At 35.5% G+C, this 20,336-nt stretch overlaps 1 protein-coding gene and 1 pseudogene across 2 annotated transcripts; one reads left to right on the top strand and one right to left on the bottom strand.

The window, feature by feature from the left end:
• LOC113075852 (calmodulin-regulated spectrin-associated protein 2-like) overlaps positions 1-20,336 on the bottom strand; it is a 41,574-nt pseudogene that overhangs the window by 9,559 nt on the left and 11,679 nt on the right.
• Positions 2,042-12,114, top strand: LOC113075851 (sterile alpha motif domain-containing protein 9-like). 2 transcript variants are annotated; one of them, XM_026248512.1, is made up of 2 exons: positions 2,042-2,218; positions 6,860-12,114. In XM_026248512.1, exon 2 carries the CDS (start codon positions 6,861-6,863, stop codon positions 11,787-11,789), a length of 4,929 nt encoding a protein of 1,642 aa, XP_026104297.1. In that variant the 5' UTR covers positions 2,042-2,218; position 6,860; the 3' UTR covers positions 11,790-12,114. The 2 variants fall into 2 exon arrangements, with proteins under 2 accessions (XP_026104297.1, XP_026104296.1); XM_026248511.1 differs by lacking the exon at positions 2,042-2,218 and adding an exon at positions 2,912-6,661.

Genomic DNA, 20,336 nt, shown 5'->3' with positions numbered 1-20,336 from the left:
TGATTCAAGCCTTCGGTTTACCCGCACTCATAACATTAGCACAGAATCATTTCAGAATCAATCACCAAAAGAATCAGTTCGGTTCAGGTTTATTTTGACTACATTAGCCAAAGTTAACAGCTTCATTCATTTGTGGATTACTTCTTGTTGGAGACGCGAACCATTTCAAATGATTCAGATTGATTTGGTGAACTGGTTCAAGAAGAACCGGTTAAATCGAGTGATTTGTTTGTGAACTGGATATCACTACACTGCAGTGAACGCGCTCACAACAAACATTGAAGAGAAGACAATGCTGAATAAAGTCATAGTATTTGCTATTTTTCGACCAAAAAAAAACTGACCCTCTGATGTCACATGGACTACTTTGAAGATGTTTTTATTAAGTTTCTGGACATGGACAGTATACCGTACACACAGCTTCAATGGAGGGACTGAGAGCTCTCGGACTAAATCTGAAATATCTTAAACTGTGTTCCGAAGATGAACGGAGGTCTTACTGGTTTGGAACAACATGAGGGTGAGTCATTAATTACATAATTTTAATATTTGGGTGAACTAACCCTTTAAAATCAAAACTATGTCTGCTCTTCACACAATGCTATTGTATGGCCTGAAATTCAGAGAAGGAATCTTATGGACTACATTTTTGTCCTTTTTGAAAACTAACAGCCCTTGGTCACTATATGCTTTTATTGCATGTATAAAAAGCAGCATGAATATTCTTCAAAATATCTTCTTTTGTGTTCCATGGCAAAAACTCTTATCTAGTATCAGTGGCAGAATTTTCAGTTTTGGGTAACACTAGAATAAGGTTCCATTAGTTAATGTTAGTTATCTACTTTAGTTATCATGAACTAATCAAGAACAATCATTCTACAGCATTTATTAATCTTAGTTCAGGTTATTTATTTATTTTATTTTTTTTATTTGTTTAATTTAGTTCATGTTCATTTTAACATTTACTAATGCATAATTCAAATCAAAAGTTGTGCTTGTTAATATTAGTTAATGCAATGATTTAGCATGAACTAACAATGAATAACTGTATTTTCATTAACAAACATTAACAAAGATTAATAAATACAATATAAAATGTATTGTTCATTGTTCATGTTAATAAATACATTAACTAATGGAAACTTATTCTAAAGTGTTTCCCAGTTTTCAGTGAATTATACCTTTAAATTATAAAACCAAATGCTCATGGTCCCAGAACCACTTGATGAGCCAAGGCCCTTTCTTGACATGTCATCAACATCTAATGTTGCTCTCTAATATGAATCCAACACCTGTCTACACTGGATGTGATAGCTTGAGGCCGTCTACACTGGATGCAATAAAGTGACCATTGCAAATCATTTGAACTTTTTGTCAGCATGTCATAAATAGAACAAGGCATCAATTTACTGCCTGGAATTTGTCGTGTCGTGCTGTGCTGCATCCAGTGTAGACAGCATCACTGATTATAATGGGTTCTATAGTATTTTGTCACACCGTACCACTCGTATCTGGTGTAGACTGTGTAATGCGGCTCTCTAAATACAAATAAAGTATTCACAATATAGTGTGAGAAGGTTGAAATTTAGTAGGAGAAACAGTACCTTCCAGTGGCACAGCATCAGGACAGTAGAAGTGCAGCAGTGCAGCCAATGCGCAGCCGTCTGTGTTGTCCTTCAAGAGATTGTCCACCAGGGGGAGACAAAGAACCGGACGTGCTTTAGAGTCCTCTCTCCTGAAGCGCCCCTATGGATTACACACAAAGAACAGTTGCCATAACAGCAAGAAATATGTATTATAAACAGATCCAGTTAAGGGACAACTGCAGATAATAAAATTACTTAAGAATATTGTGATAGGGCTGATGTAAATTAACCCAAAATACTGTCTTAACATCTTTGGTGTCTCTCAAACTTGGCATTTCATTTCTAGCTTATAATATCTTGATTTCATGATATTTGTGTTTGGATATATGGATTGTATGGTTTTTGGGTGTGTTCAAATTGTTGTTCTACTGTAGGTGGGGCAATGTTACAAAGGCAGCTACACAATAAAACTGGCCTGTGGACTTTTGAATATTTCATAGCCACTGTGCCTGTTCATACGGAAGTATTCCTCAACACAGTGCACTCGTTGTGACTGTTTTTGGATGCCAAACAGAGTAAGAACAAACTGCAAAACAGCACCCAGCATTACATGACGAACAGAAGACTATAGTGTAAGTACTGCTGAAGTTTTCATTGATCTCTCATGATGTAGAATGGTATACAATTTGCTTAGCCTGTAGCTATGTTTCCAAAACAACTTCCTGTTTATATCCTGTCATTTCTCTCAATTATAATTTCTATAAATATAATTTAAATGAAGTGTATTTTTTAATTTTGTAAATAATTGTCAGAAGTATTCTGAATAAACCTGAGAAACAATGCAAAGGAAGAATTAAGCGTTTCATTGGTATACATTATATGAGTTTTGAAATTTTTCATTTTCACATTACTTTCAAATGTTTTATTAAAGCTTTATCTGTGGATTGACTTTGGTAGACTTACATCTGATGGGGAAATTAATGATTCAGCAGTACAGATAGGATATGTCTAACTTCAAAGGAATAAAAAGCATAGCTTGTATGAGCCCATGCTGCATCCGTGATACACAAAGAAATTCTAAGGAAGTGTTAAAAAAAAAAGCCTTGATTTACAGATCAAAATAAATGAAGACTAAGTAGATTACATCTATTTTGACAATTTTTTACTTCTTTAATAACATCAACTTATAAGAACTCAACAGTATGTAAACATAAGAATGGCTGTTTCCGAGTCCTCACCTTTTGAACCTTGCAGGGTTCTCCAATATCTCGAACTCTTTGTTCTTGGGCCAAAAGTTCTCTAAGATGTTCATTTACCTGCATTGGAAAATGAACATGTGTACAATAATCATGTAGCCAACACAGGTACACACAAGCACAAATAAACAGATTCATTTACAGGATTTTCTGTATTTTGCTAACAGTCTCAGTTACTTACATATTAGAAATAAACTAAAATAAGCTGTGTTTGTTTACAAGACTGTTACTTATTGTGTAATCTGTTGTAATATTCAAACTGAAAAAAGTAATAAATGTATTTATTTATTTATTTATTTGTTTATTTAACAGGGACAATGTATGGCATTCAGCCATACCAGAATTAGCTACAAGCTAAATTTCATCTGTAGTCCCTGGGCAGGACAAGGTAACATACAATTAACAATCACATATAAATATACCATAAAACGTCATCACTCAAGTAGCCTTTCAGACAACAAAGTTTCACATTCTTAAAAACCCAATAAAACAAAACAACAGAACAAAATAAAATGCAATATTAGGTAATAGACACAACACTACAATGTTAGGATACGACAGAAAATTAGTTTTTTTAATTTATGATTAATGGGTACATGATTATATCGATTTTAGCCATAATTTTATTTTGTATTTAAAACAAGTAAATGAACTGATGTCTCTAATCTCATTTGGGACTGAATTCCAGTACTTAGAGGCTCTGATAGAGAAGGCTGATCTGCCAAACTCAGTACGTCTGTGCTGTACGGCGCAGTGACCTCTATTGTTTGCCCTGGTAGTTCTCCGACTATCTGAGAGCAATAATATGAACTCAAAATGTGACACAATCTGGATTTTTTTCCCCATGTACAACGACATCTGGCTGATTTTAATTTTTCCTTATATAAAAATACATACACACAGTTTTACTGACATTTAGCGTCATGCAAGACTCAGAGAGCCAAGTGGCAATTTTTGCCATTGCTGCTGTTAATTTGGTTGCCACTTCATATCTGTCTCTTCCATGTGCCAGAATGACTGTGTCATCTGCATACATTTGGGTGTCAACTTGAGGACATGCTAGTGGTAGATCGTTAACATATAGACTGAATAACAAAGGGCCTAAGACTGAGCCTTGCGGGACGCCAACAGAACAGCAACTGAAAGATGACATTTTATTCCCAACTCTGGTGCTTTGTCTTCTCATGGTGAGATAGGACTCCATCCATTTCATAGCATCATCGGAAAAATTTAAGTTTGACAACTTGGAAAGAAGAACATTATGATTTACTGTATCGAAAGCTTTTTTTAAATCCAGAAAAACTGCTCCTATAGCACCCCCACTGTCTAGTTTTGATTTGATTTTTTCAACAAAATAGCAAGTAGCCATTTCAGTCGAGTAATTTTTCCTAAAACAAATTGCATTGGATGAAGTATTTGTCCAGAATTTAGAAAGTCAGTTAACTGCTCAGTTACCACTTTTTCTGCAATCTTTGATGCCACCGGCAAAATGCTGATAGGTCTATAGTTAGCCACATCAGTAGGTTCCCCTGCCTTGAAAATCGGAACTAACACTGCATTTTTCCAGGCAGCTGGGAAAATTGATTGCTTTATCGATAAATTGACTAGGTGTGTAATGGGGGTGCTAAGGGAGTGAATATTGTTCTTTAAAAATGTTGAATCCCACTTGAATGTGTCCTTTGCCTTTGAGAGCTTTAAAGTGCTTATTGTCTCACAAATTTTATTTTCAGGAACTTCAGTTATCTTAAAAATGGTCTTATTATAATCTGGTGTTGCTATATTTTTAATTCTTGCACCAAAAGTGTCAGATAAATTCTGCACTGATAGGGTAAAATAAGTATTAAATACAGAAGCTATTTCACTGGGGTCATTATTTAAAATTCCATTAATTTTTTAGCTTATATCCATTTCCCTGATTTTGCTTCTTGTCTTTCTTTGTTAGTTTATTTATGTTGCTCAATATCAATTTACTATTTCCTTTTCCGTCTTTAATAATATCCATAAAGAACTTTGCCTTTGCTTTCCTTAGTTCATTGACCACTTTATTACGAAGGTTTGTAAAAATTTGTCTGTCAGTAATTAATTTAGACTTCAGTGCTACTTTCAAGGCAAAGTCACGTTTTTTCATCAGGTCCCACAAATGGTCATTAAACCATGGTAGGTTGCCCTTACGCCGTCCATTCTTAAAAATTTTTGTATATTTTTCTTTAAGTCTATTTATTGTACCAATGAAGGACTCACAGGACGCATCTATATCATATGTGAGCAAAACATCCTTCCAATCATTTTGACTTAGTTCTTCTTTAAACGCATTCATATCATGTTTCCCTATTCCATAGGAGTTTTTGATTATCTCTCGTTGGTAAATAATCCGTTTTTTTTTTTTATTTCCTTGCAATAAGAGTCATGTTATGATCTGACAAACCAGTGAGAAGATTATAAGATTTTATCATTCTCTCTGGTTTGTTACTGAAAATAAGATCAATTTGTGTTTTTGAGACGTTTGTTATTCGTGTGGGTCCATCTATTAGTTGAGTCAGTTCAAACTTGTCTGTAAGTGCTTTTAGCTTTTTTCTAGTTGCTTTTTCAGCCCAATTTAAATTAAAATCGCCCAGAACTATACATTCTTTCTTTGTATCCAATAATTTAAGCAGGTTCTTAAAATTTTCATAAAACGTGACATCATATGACGGTGGTCTATACACACCAATCACATTAAATAGCATCTGCTGAGAGAGAGTAATAGTAATGGCAATACATTCAAGTTCATTTACACATGTTAGATCAATTTGTTCGCATCTAATGTTATCTCTCACATACATAAGTAGCCCGCCACCTCTTACCTTGTTTCTGTCCTTCCTGAAAACCTTGTAGCCAGGCATTATGAATGAGGCTTCGGGTGACGATTTGGTTTAACATGTTTCAGACAGAGGAAGTCCAAATTTGAGTCAGTAAAAAGGTTTTCTAGTTGTTCCGTTTTTGCTCTTACACTACGAATGTTAAGGTGACCTCCGATGAGGCCCCTTGGCTTTGCGCATGGGTCCCAAATAATTTTGGAGTGCTGAACAGTTTGGAAGAGACCGATGTTGAAATGTTTTGTAACTGCTGGGTTTCCGTGTGAGTGTCTCTGTTGGTCGGCATTACCTGGAGTTACGAGCGTGCTCGCCGGGGGTAGAGCTTGCACCACGATGGGTCCTGGGTTCAGCTGGACATCACCAGCAAGGAGAAGTGTAGCAAACAGGTACGTGAGCAGCTTTCTGTAAAAGCGTGGAGCTTTAGATCTATCACTCGCAGTGTTAGTTTGCTCGCCTGGCGCTGTTGCTCTTCCATCCCGTAGTATTGCCGTGTAGAGGGTGAATCGGCTCCATTCATTATGTATAACAGGTTGTGTTGGTGGTAGTGCGGTGTCAGATCACCTGATTGATCCCACAGCCGCGGACAGAAAGGATCAGCAACACTATAATATAGACCAAAAAGGCGGATCGCTGTATAAAGTCCTCAGTTCTCGGTACATACCAGTACTTGTTTTTTGTAGTATGGTTACTATCATAGCATTTTTCAGCCACTTTAGACGGTGCAGATGAAAACAAACATAAAAGTTTGGTGAGCACACCTGTGGCTCCTGCCAAGCCACTACCCGTCATGTTATTTTATATTGTAAGAAAAAAAGAAAGAAACTGTCAGTGAAGTATTGTATGTGGATTTACAGTAACACTAGTTTGTCTTTACTTGTCATGTCAGCTGGATTCTTGGTAACAAATGATGAGAAAAAAACAGGGAGGGACAGAGCTTAGAGAGTGTTTTCATACTCCATGAAAGGTAAGATAGACAACAAAACATATCGCTACAAAAGGAAACTTTAGTTTAAAGCATGTTGCCAAACACCATACTTGCTTGATGCATGCATATGTGTTGAATTAAATATGCTAAAATGCTCTGTGCCTTTAGCTGTTGTATATTTATATATCATATTTTAATTATTATTATTTTTTGTTGTTGTTCACTTGTTTGTTTTAGTATGGCTACAGCAAGTCAACAGGCAGAACTTCCTCTTCAAGTAGAGGAGTGGACGAGAGAGCAAGTTTATTACTGGCTGACTGAGGTGATTAAAGTGGATAAAAAACATGCAGACAAGCTGTACGAGGAAGAAGTATCCGGGGAAGAACTCATCTGTTACCAGCCCAAACATCTCCAGGAACTTGGTATTAAGCATGGTCCAGCTGTTAAGATTATAACCCGGTTAGAGACGTTAAAGAAAGAACAACAAGAAACATATTCTTCTGACAATTCCTATACACAGCACACAGAGGCCAGGCTAAACACAACAGTGGGAAACGAAGACAGCATTTCAACAGATCAAACGCAGATAGCTAAAAATGGCAAGAAATCAAAGAGGAAATCACACAAAAAAGAAAATACAGTTCTTAAAAGTGCTAATTCCACAGACAAATTAATTCAATCGGGAAAAGATTCAATGGATAACATCTCCAAAAGCACACCGAAAGAAGACCCACAACTAAATGCACCTGTAAGCGAACTCCCTTCACAAAACAAAAACATTCCACTTTCAGAAACTTCACAAGAAATTGAACCAACAGAGTCAGCTGACCCTAAAACATCAAACATTAATGCTGATAAAGTAGTTGACAAGGAAAAGCACATGAGGAGGTCTAGATCCATACAGCAGTCATGTAGTCTCTATCCATTTGATCAGAACTCTGCTTCTCATCGATATATACAAAACTACACTTTACCACCAGAGACGGGACCGGGTAATCTGACTGATCCAGTTCAAGAGTACAAGTTTATGGGCAGAACAGATGACATTGATGTAATAAAGAAGAAGTTCAATAAAGAGGTGTTTCGCTTTGCTGCTGGGTGTATGAACAGCCGCACAAATGGAACCATCCACTTTGGTGTAGCAGACTCCAAAGATTCTCAATATGCTCATGGTGAGATTATTGGGGTCAGTGTAGACAAGAAGGACACTATCATTGATCACTTTAACCAGGGCATTAAATCACACTTTGACGAACACACAGATGAAGCAAAGCAATGCATCAGACAACCACGCTTTGTTGAAGTTCTCTGCCCTGACGGCACTCTATCTGGCAAATATGTCATAGAAGTGGATGTAGTTCCATCCCACAGCATAGTTCAGGGTAAATTGTTTTATATCCAGACACTGGATGAGGAAAATCAATGGAAAAAGAGCAAAGAAAAATCACTTTTCATCAGAGAGGGGGCTGCGACCCATGATATCTGTAAAATTGGTAATACAAGAGAATTTCAATCTGAAATAGCCCGAATAAATAAAAAAGTAAATGTTCTGGACAACATGAGGAAAGAGGCAGAAAAGAGGCCTCTAAGCAAAGGAACATCCAACCAGGGGGAAAAGCTGAAGAACCTGTTGACATACGGAGGAAGCAGACTGGATCATTATGATTACTATATCATTGTAACAAACAAAAGTCACCCTGAACAACTCCAGCATCTTCAGTTCATGACAACACTGAAACTGTTTTGTGTATTGGACTTTGATCCGAACTCTGTAGTAAATGGGTCATGCCACAACTACAGAGATGTTCGGATTGCAAATCTTCACAAACCAAGTCAGTTCCATGGAGATCCAGGGACAATAGTTAAAAACCTTAACTTATACAAACAAACAAGCTGGGTATTTTGTAATGGCAGAGAAGATCTCAACACTGAATCTGACAGACCACTTCAATCAAATGAATGGTTAAAACACAAAGCTGGAGAGGTACAAGACATGATTTCATTCCTCTGCAACAAAGACACTCTTCCAAGAGGACGATTTCTAGTCATATTCCTCCTACTCTCCACTGTTGAGGCCTCAGTCGATCCAATTTTTGACACATTCATGTCATTTTATAAAAACCTTGGGGGTGCAGAAAACACATTAAGTATTTGCACTTCAGATACGTCCTTTCAAAAATGGAGGGATTTCATTCAAGCCCGATGTGATGATGATATCAGTCAGCGGAGCATATATGACCTGGAGCTCAGTGAAATCAATGGGACAATACTGAAACTGTGCCAGAACAAGCAAAATGCTCAAAGACTTCTTCCATCTGCTGAGGGAAGTTCAGTGATTCTCCAAAAGAAAGATGAGGATCTTATGACATCCCTTGATATCCTGTGTGAAAATGAATGTGAAAACGAATACGATGAGAGCTCTGCAGAATTTGAAGAGTTCAAAATTAAAACCGAGTCTGAGTTCTATAGAGGAGGCAAAGTGAAATGGTGGAACTTCTATTTCTCAGAGCAACCTGCAGCAAAGCCATTCATAAAACGAGACAAACACTCAAAACTAGAGAGTAGTATCAGATCTCAGAACAAAAATTGCAAAAGTTCCTGTGTCACAGTGAATCTCTTTCATCACCCGGGGTGTGGCGGCACCACCATGGCCATGCATGTGATGTGGAATCTGCGAAAAGAATTCCGATGTGCAGTGCTGAAAGACAACACCATTTCAAAGGAAGAAGTAGCCCAAGATGTTACTCATCTGATTAAGTGTGGAAAAAGTGAGAATTCATTAAAAACACCAGTCCTGCTATTAGTGGAAGACTCAGAGGAAACAGAAAACACTCAAGTACTCAAGCACTCATTGAGGACAATCACAGGAGAAACAGGGGCAACTGTCATCATCTTAAACTGCATACGTACAAAAACCCCACAAGACAGACACAACAAAAGTGTAGACCAGAGTGAGTTCATTACAGCAAAGCTATCTGACAAAGAAAAATTAGCTTTTGAAATGAAGCTTAAAGAACTTCAAGAAATAAAGTCTTTCACAACTGAGAACTTCTACAGTTTTATGATCATGAAAACTAATTTCGACCCAGAGTATGTTGCAAATGTTGCAACTAACATTCTGAAAGATTTCACAGTTTCAGAGAGTAAACAAACACGTCTCTTCTGCATTCTGGCTTTGCTGAATTCATATGTGGCTGAACCAGCTGTCTCGAGATCTATATGTGAAGATTTTCTGAGCATCAAGAGTGTATTTTGGGGAAGAGAGTCTGTGCTGGAAGAGATGGAGCCCTACTCCTGTTTGTTGATTGAATTTGGGGCAGAAGAATATGGGGGATTCAAAGCAATTCGCTTTGTTCATCAACATCTTGCAACAGAATGTGTCAAACAACTAGAGAACACACATAACTGCTCCAGAGCGGACATAGTTCTTGACATGCTGCATTGTGATGCCTTTTTCAAAACTTTTGCAGTGAAGGACGTTCTTGTACAATCAATGAAAAGCATGCTGATCACTCGTCAACGCAAGACAGAAGGTGATGAGAAAGACACCCTGTTTTCACCACTGATAGAAGACATAAACTCCAGAGAAGATGGTCTGAATAAAATACAAAAGATTTTTATTGCAGCTTCGGAAAGGTTTGATAAAGACTTCACAATTCCTCAAGCTCTAGCAAGACATCTGTACCTGAAAGAGAAGAACTTTGCTGAAGCTAAAAGGTGGGCAGACATTGCAAAAGCCATCAAAGAAAACTCCTACACTGTAGATACAGTTGGACAAGTTGCAAAAACTGAATTAAAAAACAAACTAGAGTGTAAAAAACAAGAGAATAAACCATGCACAGCTGAAGACTTGAGTGAGTATCTTGAGTTAGCAAGCACAGCCACCAAAGCTTTCAGAAAAGCTCAAACCTTGGCAAAGACCGATGATGCCCTAGAAATTGAACAGGAACTTCACAGAAAGTTAAGCCCTTATAACATATCTGGGTACATGGGTGAAATCGACACAGCCATGACTGTTTTTGACATCATCAAAAAACTGCCATTGTTTAAGAAATGTGATCCAATGAAAGATCATTACATCCAGAGCTTTCTCAAAGGAAATCTGCCCTGCACCAATATCCCAGTTTGGGAAAACAAATCCAATCATGAATTTGTTGCTGTTCTGCAGAACTATGAATCTTTCCTTACATCTTTAAAATCACAGGTGAAAGAGGCATTTGATTTCCTTGAAATTTACTTCACTTACATGAAAGAAAAGGGATCTGACAATATGAGAGATGCAAAGACTCGCAAGAGGATCTCAGAACACTACCAATACTACATCTCATTATTCTGCACCTCTCCAGAGGACGAACAAAAAGAGAAAAAGCAGAAACCAACACTGAGTTTGAATATGGAGATTGAAGAGTGCAGAATGTTCCTCGAGAAAAACAGGGCTGATACCTTCCCAGGCCTTCTCCAGGTATTGGAACCCAAAAAAGTGTCAGTAGAACAGATTGCTGAAAAATACTCATTCATTTATAAGAATTCTGCCATCAAAACTACAAAGGACAAAACAAATCATCTGCTTGCACACTTAATCCTTCAGCTGATTTGCTCAAAATCAAAGTTAGCCAAATCCACAGAAGAACTCAATGATCTTTTAAAAGAAATTTTGCAAGATGTTGGTACACAGCACCAATACCCAGAGCCTTTCTACCTTGCAATCCTTTTGCTCTGGCCAGGAAAAAATGTCAGCAGCACTGGCATTAAGACATATGTTGATAAAATCAGAAGCTCAGCAAGAAAGAATCTTTCCCATATGTACCGTACAAGGTCAACCATTGCACACTTCTTCCTGGGGACATCTGATGGAATACAGAGGCTGGTGACTAAAGTTTCCCTTGACAGATCTGAGAGTGTCAGTAATGTTAAGAATCGCAACATTCTCTGGCAAACAGGAGAAATTTTTAAGGAAACCCCAATAAATAGCAAGCTCCTAAGAGTGAGAGGTACAATTGAACAAGGTGAGGTGTTCACAGAGTATGGAAATCTCAAGATCCCATTGCGCCCTGCATTTCTAGGTGGAGTGAGAAGTGGCTACAGCACAGAGAATGTGTCCTTCTACATCGGCTTTGCCATGGATGGACCGCTTGCTTACGACATTCAGTACGAAGACGACAGATAGATCACTATTTTTAAACATTTAACCACACTTAACTAGAAAGCAGAAAAAACACATTGTGGATGAAATTACAATAATAAAATAATAAATAAATAGTGTGATTAATGTTGATTAATCATCTTGTCTTTATAAGCCTTCAGTTTCTCTCTGTTATACATTCAGGACTGATGTTCATTTAATGGTACATGTTTGTTGATGCTATTTATCGTTCCTTTTCTTTATGTTGAAGTTGGAATTAAAGACCCTAAACGTTACTCCTTCGTTGTGTGCTTTCTACAACCACAAACCACATACTGTGACACATTTATGCTGATTTGAGATGTTTGTATTTGACTGATGTTATGTGTCTGTTAACATCAGGGAGCCCATGAACATGAAATTTATATATATATATATATATATATATATATATATATATATATATATATATAAAATTTTTAATAATCATTTACTCATTGTCATGGCCTTTCAAATCACTTTTTCTTCTTTATAACACACAAAAAAATTATTTTAAAATGTATTTAATAGGACCTTTAAAATCATTAAAAGGGCCTCCTGTTGCAAATGAATGCGTTTTTGTAAGATAAATATCCATATATAATACTTTAAAGGTCCCGTTCTTCATGATCCCATGTTTTAAACTTTAGTAAGTGTGTAATGTTGTTGTTAGAGTATAAATAATATCTGTAAAATTCTAAGGCTCAAAGTTCAATGCCAAGCGAGATATTTTATTTAACAGAATTCGCCTACAAAAATCGACCCGTTTGGACCACAACCCTCTAGGAAGAGTTGTGTTTGTGTTTGTCGCAATGTCATTGAAAAGCTGTTATTTTCTTCTCGGAGTCCAATCACCTTTGTTTGGGCTTCCCAGGGACGCTGTACTTGGAGATCAATGTGATTTTCATGCGCATCTCGTCACTAAAAACACTCCTGTGATTATAAGTACATCTCCAGCACGTGGGTTCTTTTATTGTGTATGGTTCAGATCAGGATTGCCAGGTTTTCAAAACAAATCCTGCCCACTTGCTTCTCAAAACTAGTCCAAAACTAGCCCAATCGTGTTATCAGGAGGTCAGCCTGCTCTAAGCTGGTGTCGAATCACAACACAGGAACCGCTGGCCCAATCAGAACTCATTACGTATTTCTGAAGGAGGGACTTTATAGAACAAGGAAGTCATCAGCCCGTTTTTGTGACAGTGAAAACAGCGATATACAGACAGGTGAATTGTGTGAAAAATACTGTGTTTTTTTACATTCGAAACATGAACCCAGGTTATATTGAACACTGTAAACACAATCAAAGCTTAAAAAAGCATGAAAAACTGGACATTTAAACACTTTTTTTCTCACTTCCAGTATCTGTCACAAGTGGGAGCCATTCTTGTGGATGACAAAGGACATAAGCATTGCATGATTGGTGCCGAATGTGAACAAAATGTTCTTTTTGTGGTTCAAGCAAAACGTCGTTAATAAATTAGAAGCACAAAACGAGGATTTGTAAAGAAAAATGTCAGAGGATTTCGATAGAAGCCAAGAGGAGACTGGTTTTCCTTTGCTAAAGTAAGGAAACTTTGTTTCCTTTGCTCCTACATTACTGGTGCATGCACCAGTGCCGAACGCACTTTATTTCATGTCTTCTGAACTGTTGACAACAAACACCCGCTTACCCAAACTGAAAGGTTTGGAGGGGCAAGGACAATTTTTAATACAACTCCGACTGGATTCGTATGAAAGAATTTCACTTACACCTAGGATGCACATAAACTCTTTCAAAATGCAATGTACAGCTGGATGTATAGTATTGTACAAGTTGTAAGACATTCCGGGTAATCTGAAATCAGTTGAGAAAAAAAGTACACATTCTGATATTCACTAAAAGTTACAAGCAGGCAATATGTTTACATATTGTAATGTGAGTTGTAGGGTTCTCACCTTGTTGATCCATGTTGTCACAGCCTCTTCAGCATCATATGGGAAGTCTTCCTCAGGAAGGAAAGGAGTAAATTTCTGTATGCAGGCCATCACTCTCTCCACGCTGACCATTTCAGCTGTGTACGCCATCATTAAAGTGTCAATCATTGCCAGGTGAGAACTCTAAAATGACAAGAGAAAAAAAGAAAAGAAATTCTCAACACAAATTAACTGTTTATAAAAGAGACAGTTTACAAGGAGCGCAAAGAACATATTAAAATCATATTGTGCAGTTTTATGTGAAGTTAGACTGAGAAAAGTATTATTTATGATCTTTCATGCATTACATATCTTAGCAGAAGGTCAAAAAACGATGTGTCTATCTGTGGATGCAACACATGCATTTCTTCAACTACTGCTTTAAGAAATATGACCTCTTCCTGTCTGCATAGTCAGTATCTCACCTCTAGAGGGTGCTATTGAAATTGTGTGTCAGAGACTGATGAGTGATTGTACATAATGGAACCAATAAAATGGCTTGACTGTAAGAAAAGTGCATTTTTCTTTTCTGTGTTGTTGTATTTCCTAGTTGAACATGAAGTCTTAGTTGGGCATATTAAGGGTGAATCCCTTAAAAAAAAAGCCTTTAGATCAAATATATAAAGTTAGCAAACAAAGAAACGCTTTCCCACATTTCACAGCAAATTTCTTAATATATGTTAATATTTGAATTACCTAAAAAGGTTTGTTTGTGAGGCAACACCTGCTTTAAAGGGATTCCCAAAAATACTAATTCTATCATTAATTACTCACCCTCATGTCCTTCTAACCTCATTAAAGCTTTGTTTATCGTCAGAACAAAAATTTAGATATTTTCAATGAAATCCGAGCGCTTTCTGACCCTGTATAGACAGCTAGAGTCCTACCATGTTAAAGGTACAGAAAGGAACCATGGACATCGACAAAATATGTCCATGTGACATCAGTGGTTTAACCATAATTTGATAAAGCTGCGAGAATGCTTTTTGTGCACAAAAAAACTAAACTAACTTTATTCAACCATCCTTCTCCTCCATGTCACCCTAGCTCTATTTCGGAGAACATCACAAAGCACGTGCGATCTTTGATCTGTATGTAAACAAGGTATGTACATGGTGCTGCAGTAAAACACACATCCTGGCACTCTCCAAAATGGTGCAAAATGACAGAATTGTTGAATAAAGTTGTAATTTTAGTTTTTGTGCACAAAAAGTATTCTAGTAGCACCATAGAATTATGGTTGAACCACTGATGTCACATGAACATATTTTGTCGATATTCTTAGTAACATACCTTTGTGGACCTTGATCTTTGTAGTACCCTTTCTGTCAATGGAGGGTCAGAAAGCTGTATGTTGTATGTGGATTTTTTCTCCAACCTAAGATTGCAGACAGTTCTTGCAGGTAAGCCTTTTTCTTTCTTTTTCTTTTTTTGTAACATCACGTCATATCATTGCTACATTATCCAAGTACTGATTTTTAGACTGGGAGGAAATTCTGATCATACATTTGTCCAATTAATTGAACATCATACATCACTACCATTACTGTGACTGTTGCACTTGAAAATAGAGCTCAAGAGTGGAGCAACACAGAAATGGTTAGAGGATGGTGACAGAAAATAACATCTGAGTCAACGAAGGATGATGGTAATGGTAGTGAGGAGGAATGGATGCCAAAAAAAAAGTATTGCAATGTTGCTATGCTTTGAATCTAAACTACAAGACAGTGACACAAAGAGTATTTCTCAATAGCATTTCCAATGATTGTTGTAATATATTTTGTTATTACTGTATTATGACTAATACAGCATCTTTTCAGTTGCAAATGTTTAATTTTTTCTTCATGCCCTAAGAGCAAAAACAATAAACAAATTATAATTATAATTACATTAATTATATTGGAAAAAACACAACACGTGTTTTTTGCAGGTAACAGCCTGTTAACAACCATTAACAAAGAATTCTGTATAATACGACTGTTTTAACAGTCATGATGGTAATGTAGATACAATATGGATAAAAATGTATTTGGACCTGAATACAGATTGCATCAACAATCAATCGGAAACATGTCAAAGGTTTTGGTGGGGCTGCATAAGAGCCTTAAAGAGCCCTAATACTAAAGAATTAAATCCTCTTAAATTAAATCGCCTAAATTTCCTTAGAATTACACCAAAAAGTGAAGAGAAAAAAAGCCCACTCAAAAACATCTTAATCTGAAGGAGATTCTTTGAATATGATGTTTGTTCGTATTTAAGCAATATATTTTCATAAGATATCTTCCAACATATTCTCTAACAAAAATTTGTCTTGGAACAAAATACCAATAAAAGCATGAGAATAAATACAATCTGCTAATACTTGTTTAAATGCAATACAGTTATCTTAGGGGCTATGAATGTAAAAGCAGACATGGAGCAACAACTTCTGGTCTTTGAGATGCACCCGTGGAAGTGATGTCCAAGAGGAATGCCTGACCAGAACTCCATATTTTACCCTTCTTAACCCCATTTACAGTACCATTATAAAATAATTGGTTACTATAGCAACCATATCTATGGCTGGTAAAGCAGTGGAAAAACATAACTCATGTATTATAAACTTGCTTAGTCCCATGTAACTGTGCCATCCCATGTTTAATAATGTTATTTCTATTATGTGTTGCATATTTAACTTTGAGGCAACATCAAGCAAATGCCTAAACCTGTAAATCCATAGGCTGTGACTGGCCTAAAATCTCTTTAACCAGCTTTAACATTCTGACTAAATTTTTAAAAAGGACATGTTGGTTAATTAAACAATCTTTAAGCCACTAAAATGGACAAATAACAGTTTAATCCATGAAGATCAGCAAGTCTTGGCTTCTCAGCTTTCCTAAATAACGAAGAAAATATTAAGATTAACATTCAAATCCAAACATACATATAAATCAATTTCAGCAGAAACACAGATGTGCCTATAATGTATACGCTCGTATTTAGCTTAAAAGACAAAATAACTAATTCAGTATGCAAAATTAAAGCTCTTCTTATGAACACTAACAGATGCCGAGCGCTTTATTTTTTACTCTTTAATCTGTTGTGGTGATATCTTAAGTCCAAGAAGCTTACCAAGCATTTATTGTAAGAATCCAAAAATCTTTCTCTGGATTCCACCCAAACATTCAGAATTCAAATGGCAAGCAACACAGCCATGCAGCTTGTGTTGGGCTCCACAACAGAATTATCTCAGTTGCAATAAAAATACTAATTTGCAAACTCTGGAAAACTTTGTGCACAGTACATCCACATGCAGATTTGTTAGATATGATTTTGTAGGCTGTTGGCTCATAATTGACAACATCACTAAACCGTTATTTTTGACTAATGTCCGAATCCAAATGTTTCCAAAACGTTAGTGTTCTAATAGCAATACTACGTAAACAATGTTTCACTATGCAAAATCCCATTGTTTCTTATTCTAAGATTTATAAAAATGTATACTGGTTAAGATCCATCCCCATACAGGATATAATCAACTAGTGGATGAACAATATGGATTTTTTGATCGCTGATGCGGATATCTAATCTTACGTTATATATACGATATTACACTATTAAACTTAAAGAATGTAAACAGCACATGCATAACAATTGCTGCAATAAAAAGCAAATAATATTATAAATATATCAAAATAACTCAACTTATTAAATCTGTAAAATACTGTAAAAAAAAAAAAAAAAGTCTTGATTTTGTAATCGTATGTTGTTGTAAATAAAATGTACTTACTAAAATTTCTGCACCCCGACGCATGGACAGTACATCACACAGAGCACATGCTTTTATGCAAGCTACAAATGCAGTTCAGAAGATCTAAAAACTGGATTCACCAAAGTTTATGCAGTTTGTGGAATCAAATATTTATTGAATGTTCAAAGATTTGTTTAAATGATATTGATGTGTATTTGCTGAATGCTGAAAATCTATAAGAAAATTTGACTAATAATAGAAAGGCAAACGCGATAATACTTTTTCCATATACCATTTACTTTTTATGTTTAATAGTGCTATCTATTAATTAGATAGAAGTAAGTAAACTGAAATGCTTCATTACATTAGTGCATTTACGTCTTGTTCATATCATACTATGAAAACAAGCAAATGCATAGAAATTCATTTTAGGGATAAAATCCATATTTACACAAATTTCTTTCATTGTAGATACAAGTACAAACATCCAGAGTCTGGAGTTCACCTCAAACAGTGCTGTTTAGAGCTAGCAGAGGACTGTAAGGCCCTGTCGGGTTCAATCTATCTGATGAGTTTGTATCTGCATTGCAGGCTGTTTATCAAACCACAGAGACTTTCAAATCACTACAAATTTTTTTTTTAGAAAGAAGCACCAGATGGCTTCAATGAATCAAATGCTGAATTTACACATTAGTACATTATCAAAGAGATTTTCACATTTATCATACTGTACATACACTTTCATACTGTACATACTTTCAGCTGTTTAAAAAAAATCTGATCATTGTACACAGAGAAATAATTGGTGTAGGATTTTCACTAATTTCACAAATTGTTTTAAAATGAATTATGCAGAAATACCAAGCTTCTTTATTGTAAAACATACTCCAGTAATCTTGGGGGGGAAAACAAACAACATTTTTTTTATTTTATAAATGGGCTCTGAAAACTGGCCCAGTACAGCATGCATCAACAGGAAGTGCGTTTACCCAATAAAGGGTGAGAGTGGCAGGTCTGGAACTGTTTCTGAGGGCTCAGGTATCTTTTACAACAAAATGTATTGATGTATTCAATGCCATTTTCAGAGGGTTTATGCTTCACTATGCAAACATGCTTTTCTTCTCTCTTTTTCTCTTTGCATAAAGACCCGTTGTGTTTGTCTTCCATCCTTCTAACAGAGTGACTGAAGGGTGGAGCACTGCTGGCCAAAAAAGACGAAAAGCATGAGAGAAAAATGAAAAACAGAGTACTTGTAGGAACTACTGTATAAGGAGTTTTCATCCTGTTCACTTGCTCTTGACTTAAAGCCTCACATACAGTACAGTAAAATCACAACAACTGTACACATATGTAAACTAAACACAAATTCTGACAGGTTCAGCAGTTTCCATGAGATATTATTTAGAACAGATAGGTTTATAGCATTTATAGAGGGCAATCATTACAAATTCAATTTGTAACCCATTTCAAGGCTGGATGGTGCAATTGGTGAATAAACTGAAATTAGGGCGAACAGTTGTCTGAAGTATTCTGATCAAACTGCATGAGGAAAGAAGATAAAACAGAATAACAAAATTACTAATTAGATAAAAGTTTATTAGATATACCTTATACAGTGGCCTCAAAAATATTTGGTCATTTTGGACAATTAAGTCAGTTACAAAATAATAAAGTGGCAATGGCAAGCATATGATGCTAGAGCTTTTCTTAGAATTAACTTTTCTGAACAACTTTTTTCAGTTATTGTTAACCAGCTTGTCTGGTCTTTTTAATGTCAGTTCTACTCAAAATCACACAGATGTCCTAGCAGAGTAACCACTGTATACTATAGTTTATTATATTAACAATAAAAAATATTCCAAGTAGAGTTTGACAACCAGAAAGTACCCAAGACTCTTTATCTTAATTTTGAGCAATATACGGTATATTTATTGTTTCATATTTAAAACTGAATAAAATTTTTATTAAATGTTTTGATTGAAAAGTTTTCTGGTGCTGTATTTCTTTAAAATAATTAAGCTTTGCTTTAATATTTAATTAATAATAATAATTATAACAATAATAATATTAAAAAAATATATATGTTTGGCTTAGTGTTATGTTAGAATCCTTATTATACTCTTTTACCTTTGTTCTTTAATATTTTGAATTGTTTTTAGCTTTATTTTGTTGTATGCATTTATCATTTTTATATAATTTCTTTATTTTTATGTATATAGGTAGTATTTATACAGTAGTATACTCCTTGTTTTAATACTATAATGAATTACTTCTGTTGTCCTCATTTGTAAGTCGCTTTGGATAAAAGCATTGTCAAAACACCTCCTAAAATGCTTCCTATGGATGCAAAAAACTCAAACCCTAAATCAAACCCTATCAGAATTATTATTATTTTTTGATGTACGAAAGTTTCAGAGGCCATGTGTTAATGTAAATGGCACAACATGACAACAAGCAATTTGATAGGAAAGAATGACAAGTAAGCGAAGAAAAAAAAAAAAAAACGCATAGAAAAATTTCGGGCTCAGTCTGCAAGGACCTTCAGTGTGCAATGGCCTTTACTGTCCAATTTTTTTTTTTTTTTTATGGGGTTCACTGTGTATTTATACAGTGGGGTCAAAAAGTCACTTTGAAAATCTGGAAATTTGTAATCTTTACACCGGAAATTATATATAAATATATACACTGTATATATATATATATATATATATATATAATATATACACTGTATATATATATATATATATATAAATATATACACTGTATATATATATATATATATATATATATATATATATATATATATATAGTATTTAAAAAAAAAAATTAGAGCATGATGTAAAATTAAGAAAATATATTAATATTCTGCA

The sequence above is a fragment of the Carassius auratus genome, unplaced genomic scaffold (genome assembly GCF_003368295.1).
Source record: "Carassius auratus strain Wakin unplaced genomic scaffold, ASM336829v1 scaf_tig00017776, whole genome shotgun sequence".
In the NCBI taxonomy this organism is placed as follows: domain Eukaryota; kingdom Metazoa; phylum Chordata; class Actinopteri; order Cypriniformes; family Cyprinidae; genus Carassius; species Carassius auratus.
The sequence above is the reverse complement of the archived record's forward strand: the minus strand, read 5'-3'. Positions and strand labels throughout refer to the sequence as shown.

Coding starts and splice junctions, on each gene's coding strand:
- LOC113075851 (XM_026248512.1), top strand. CDS start 6,861: ATGGCTACAGCAAGTCAACAGGCAGAACTTCCTCTTCAAGTAGAGGAG.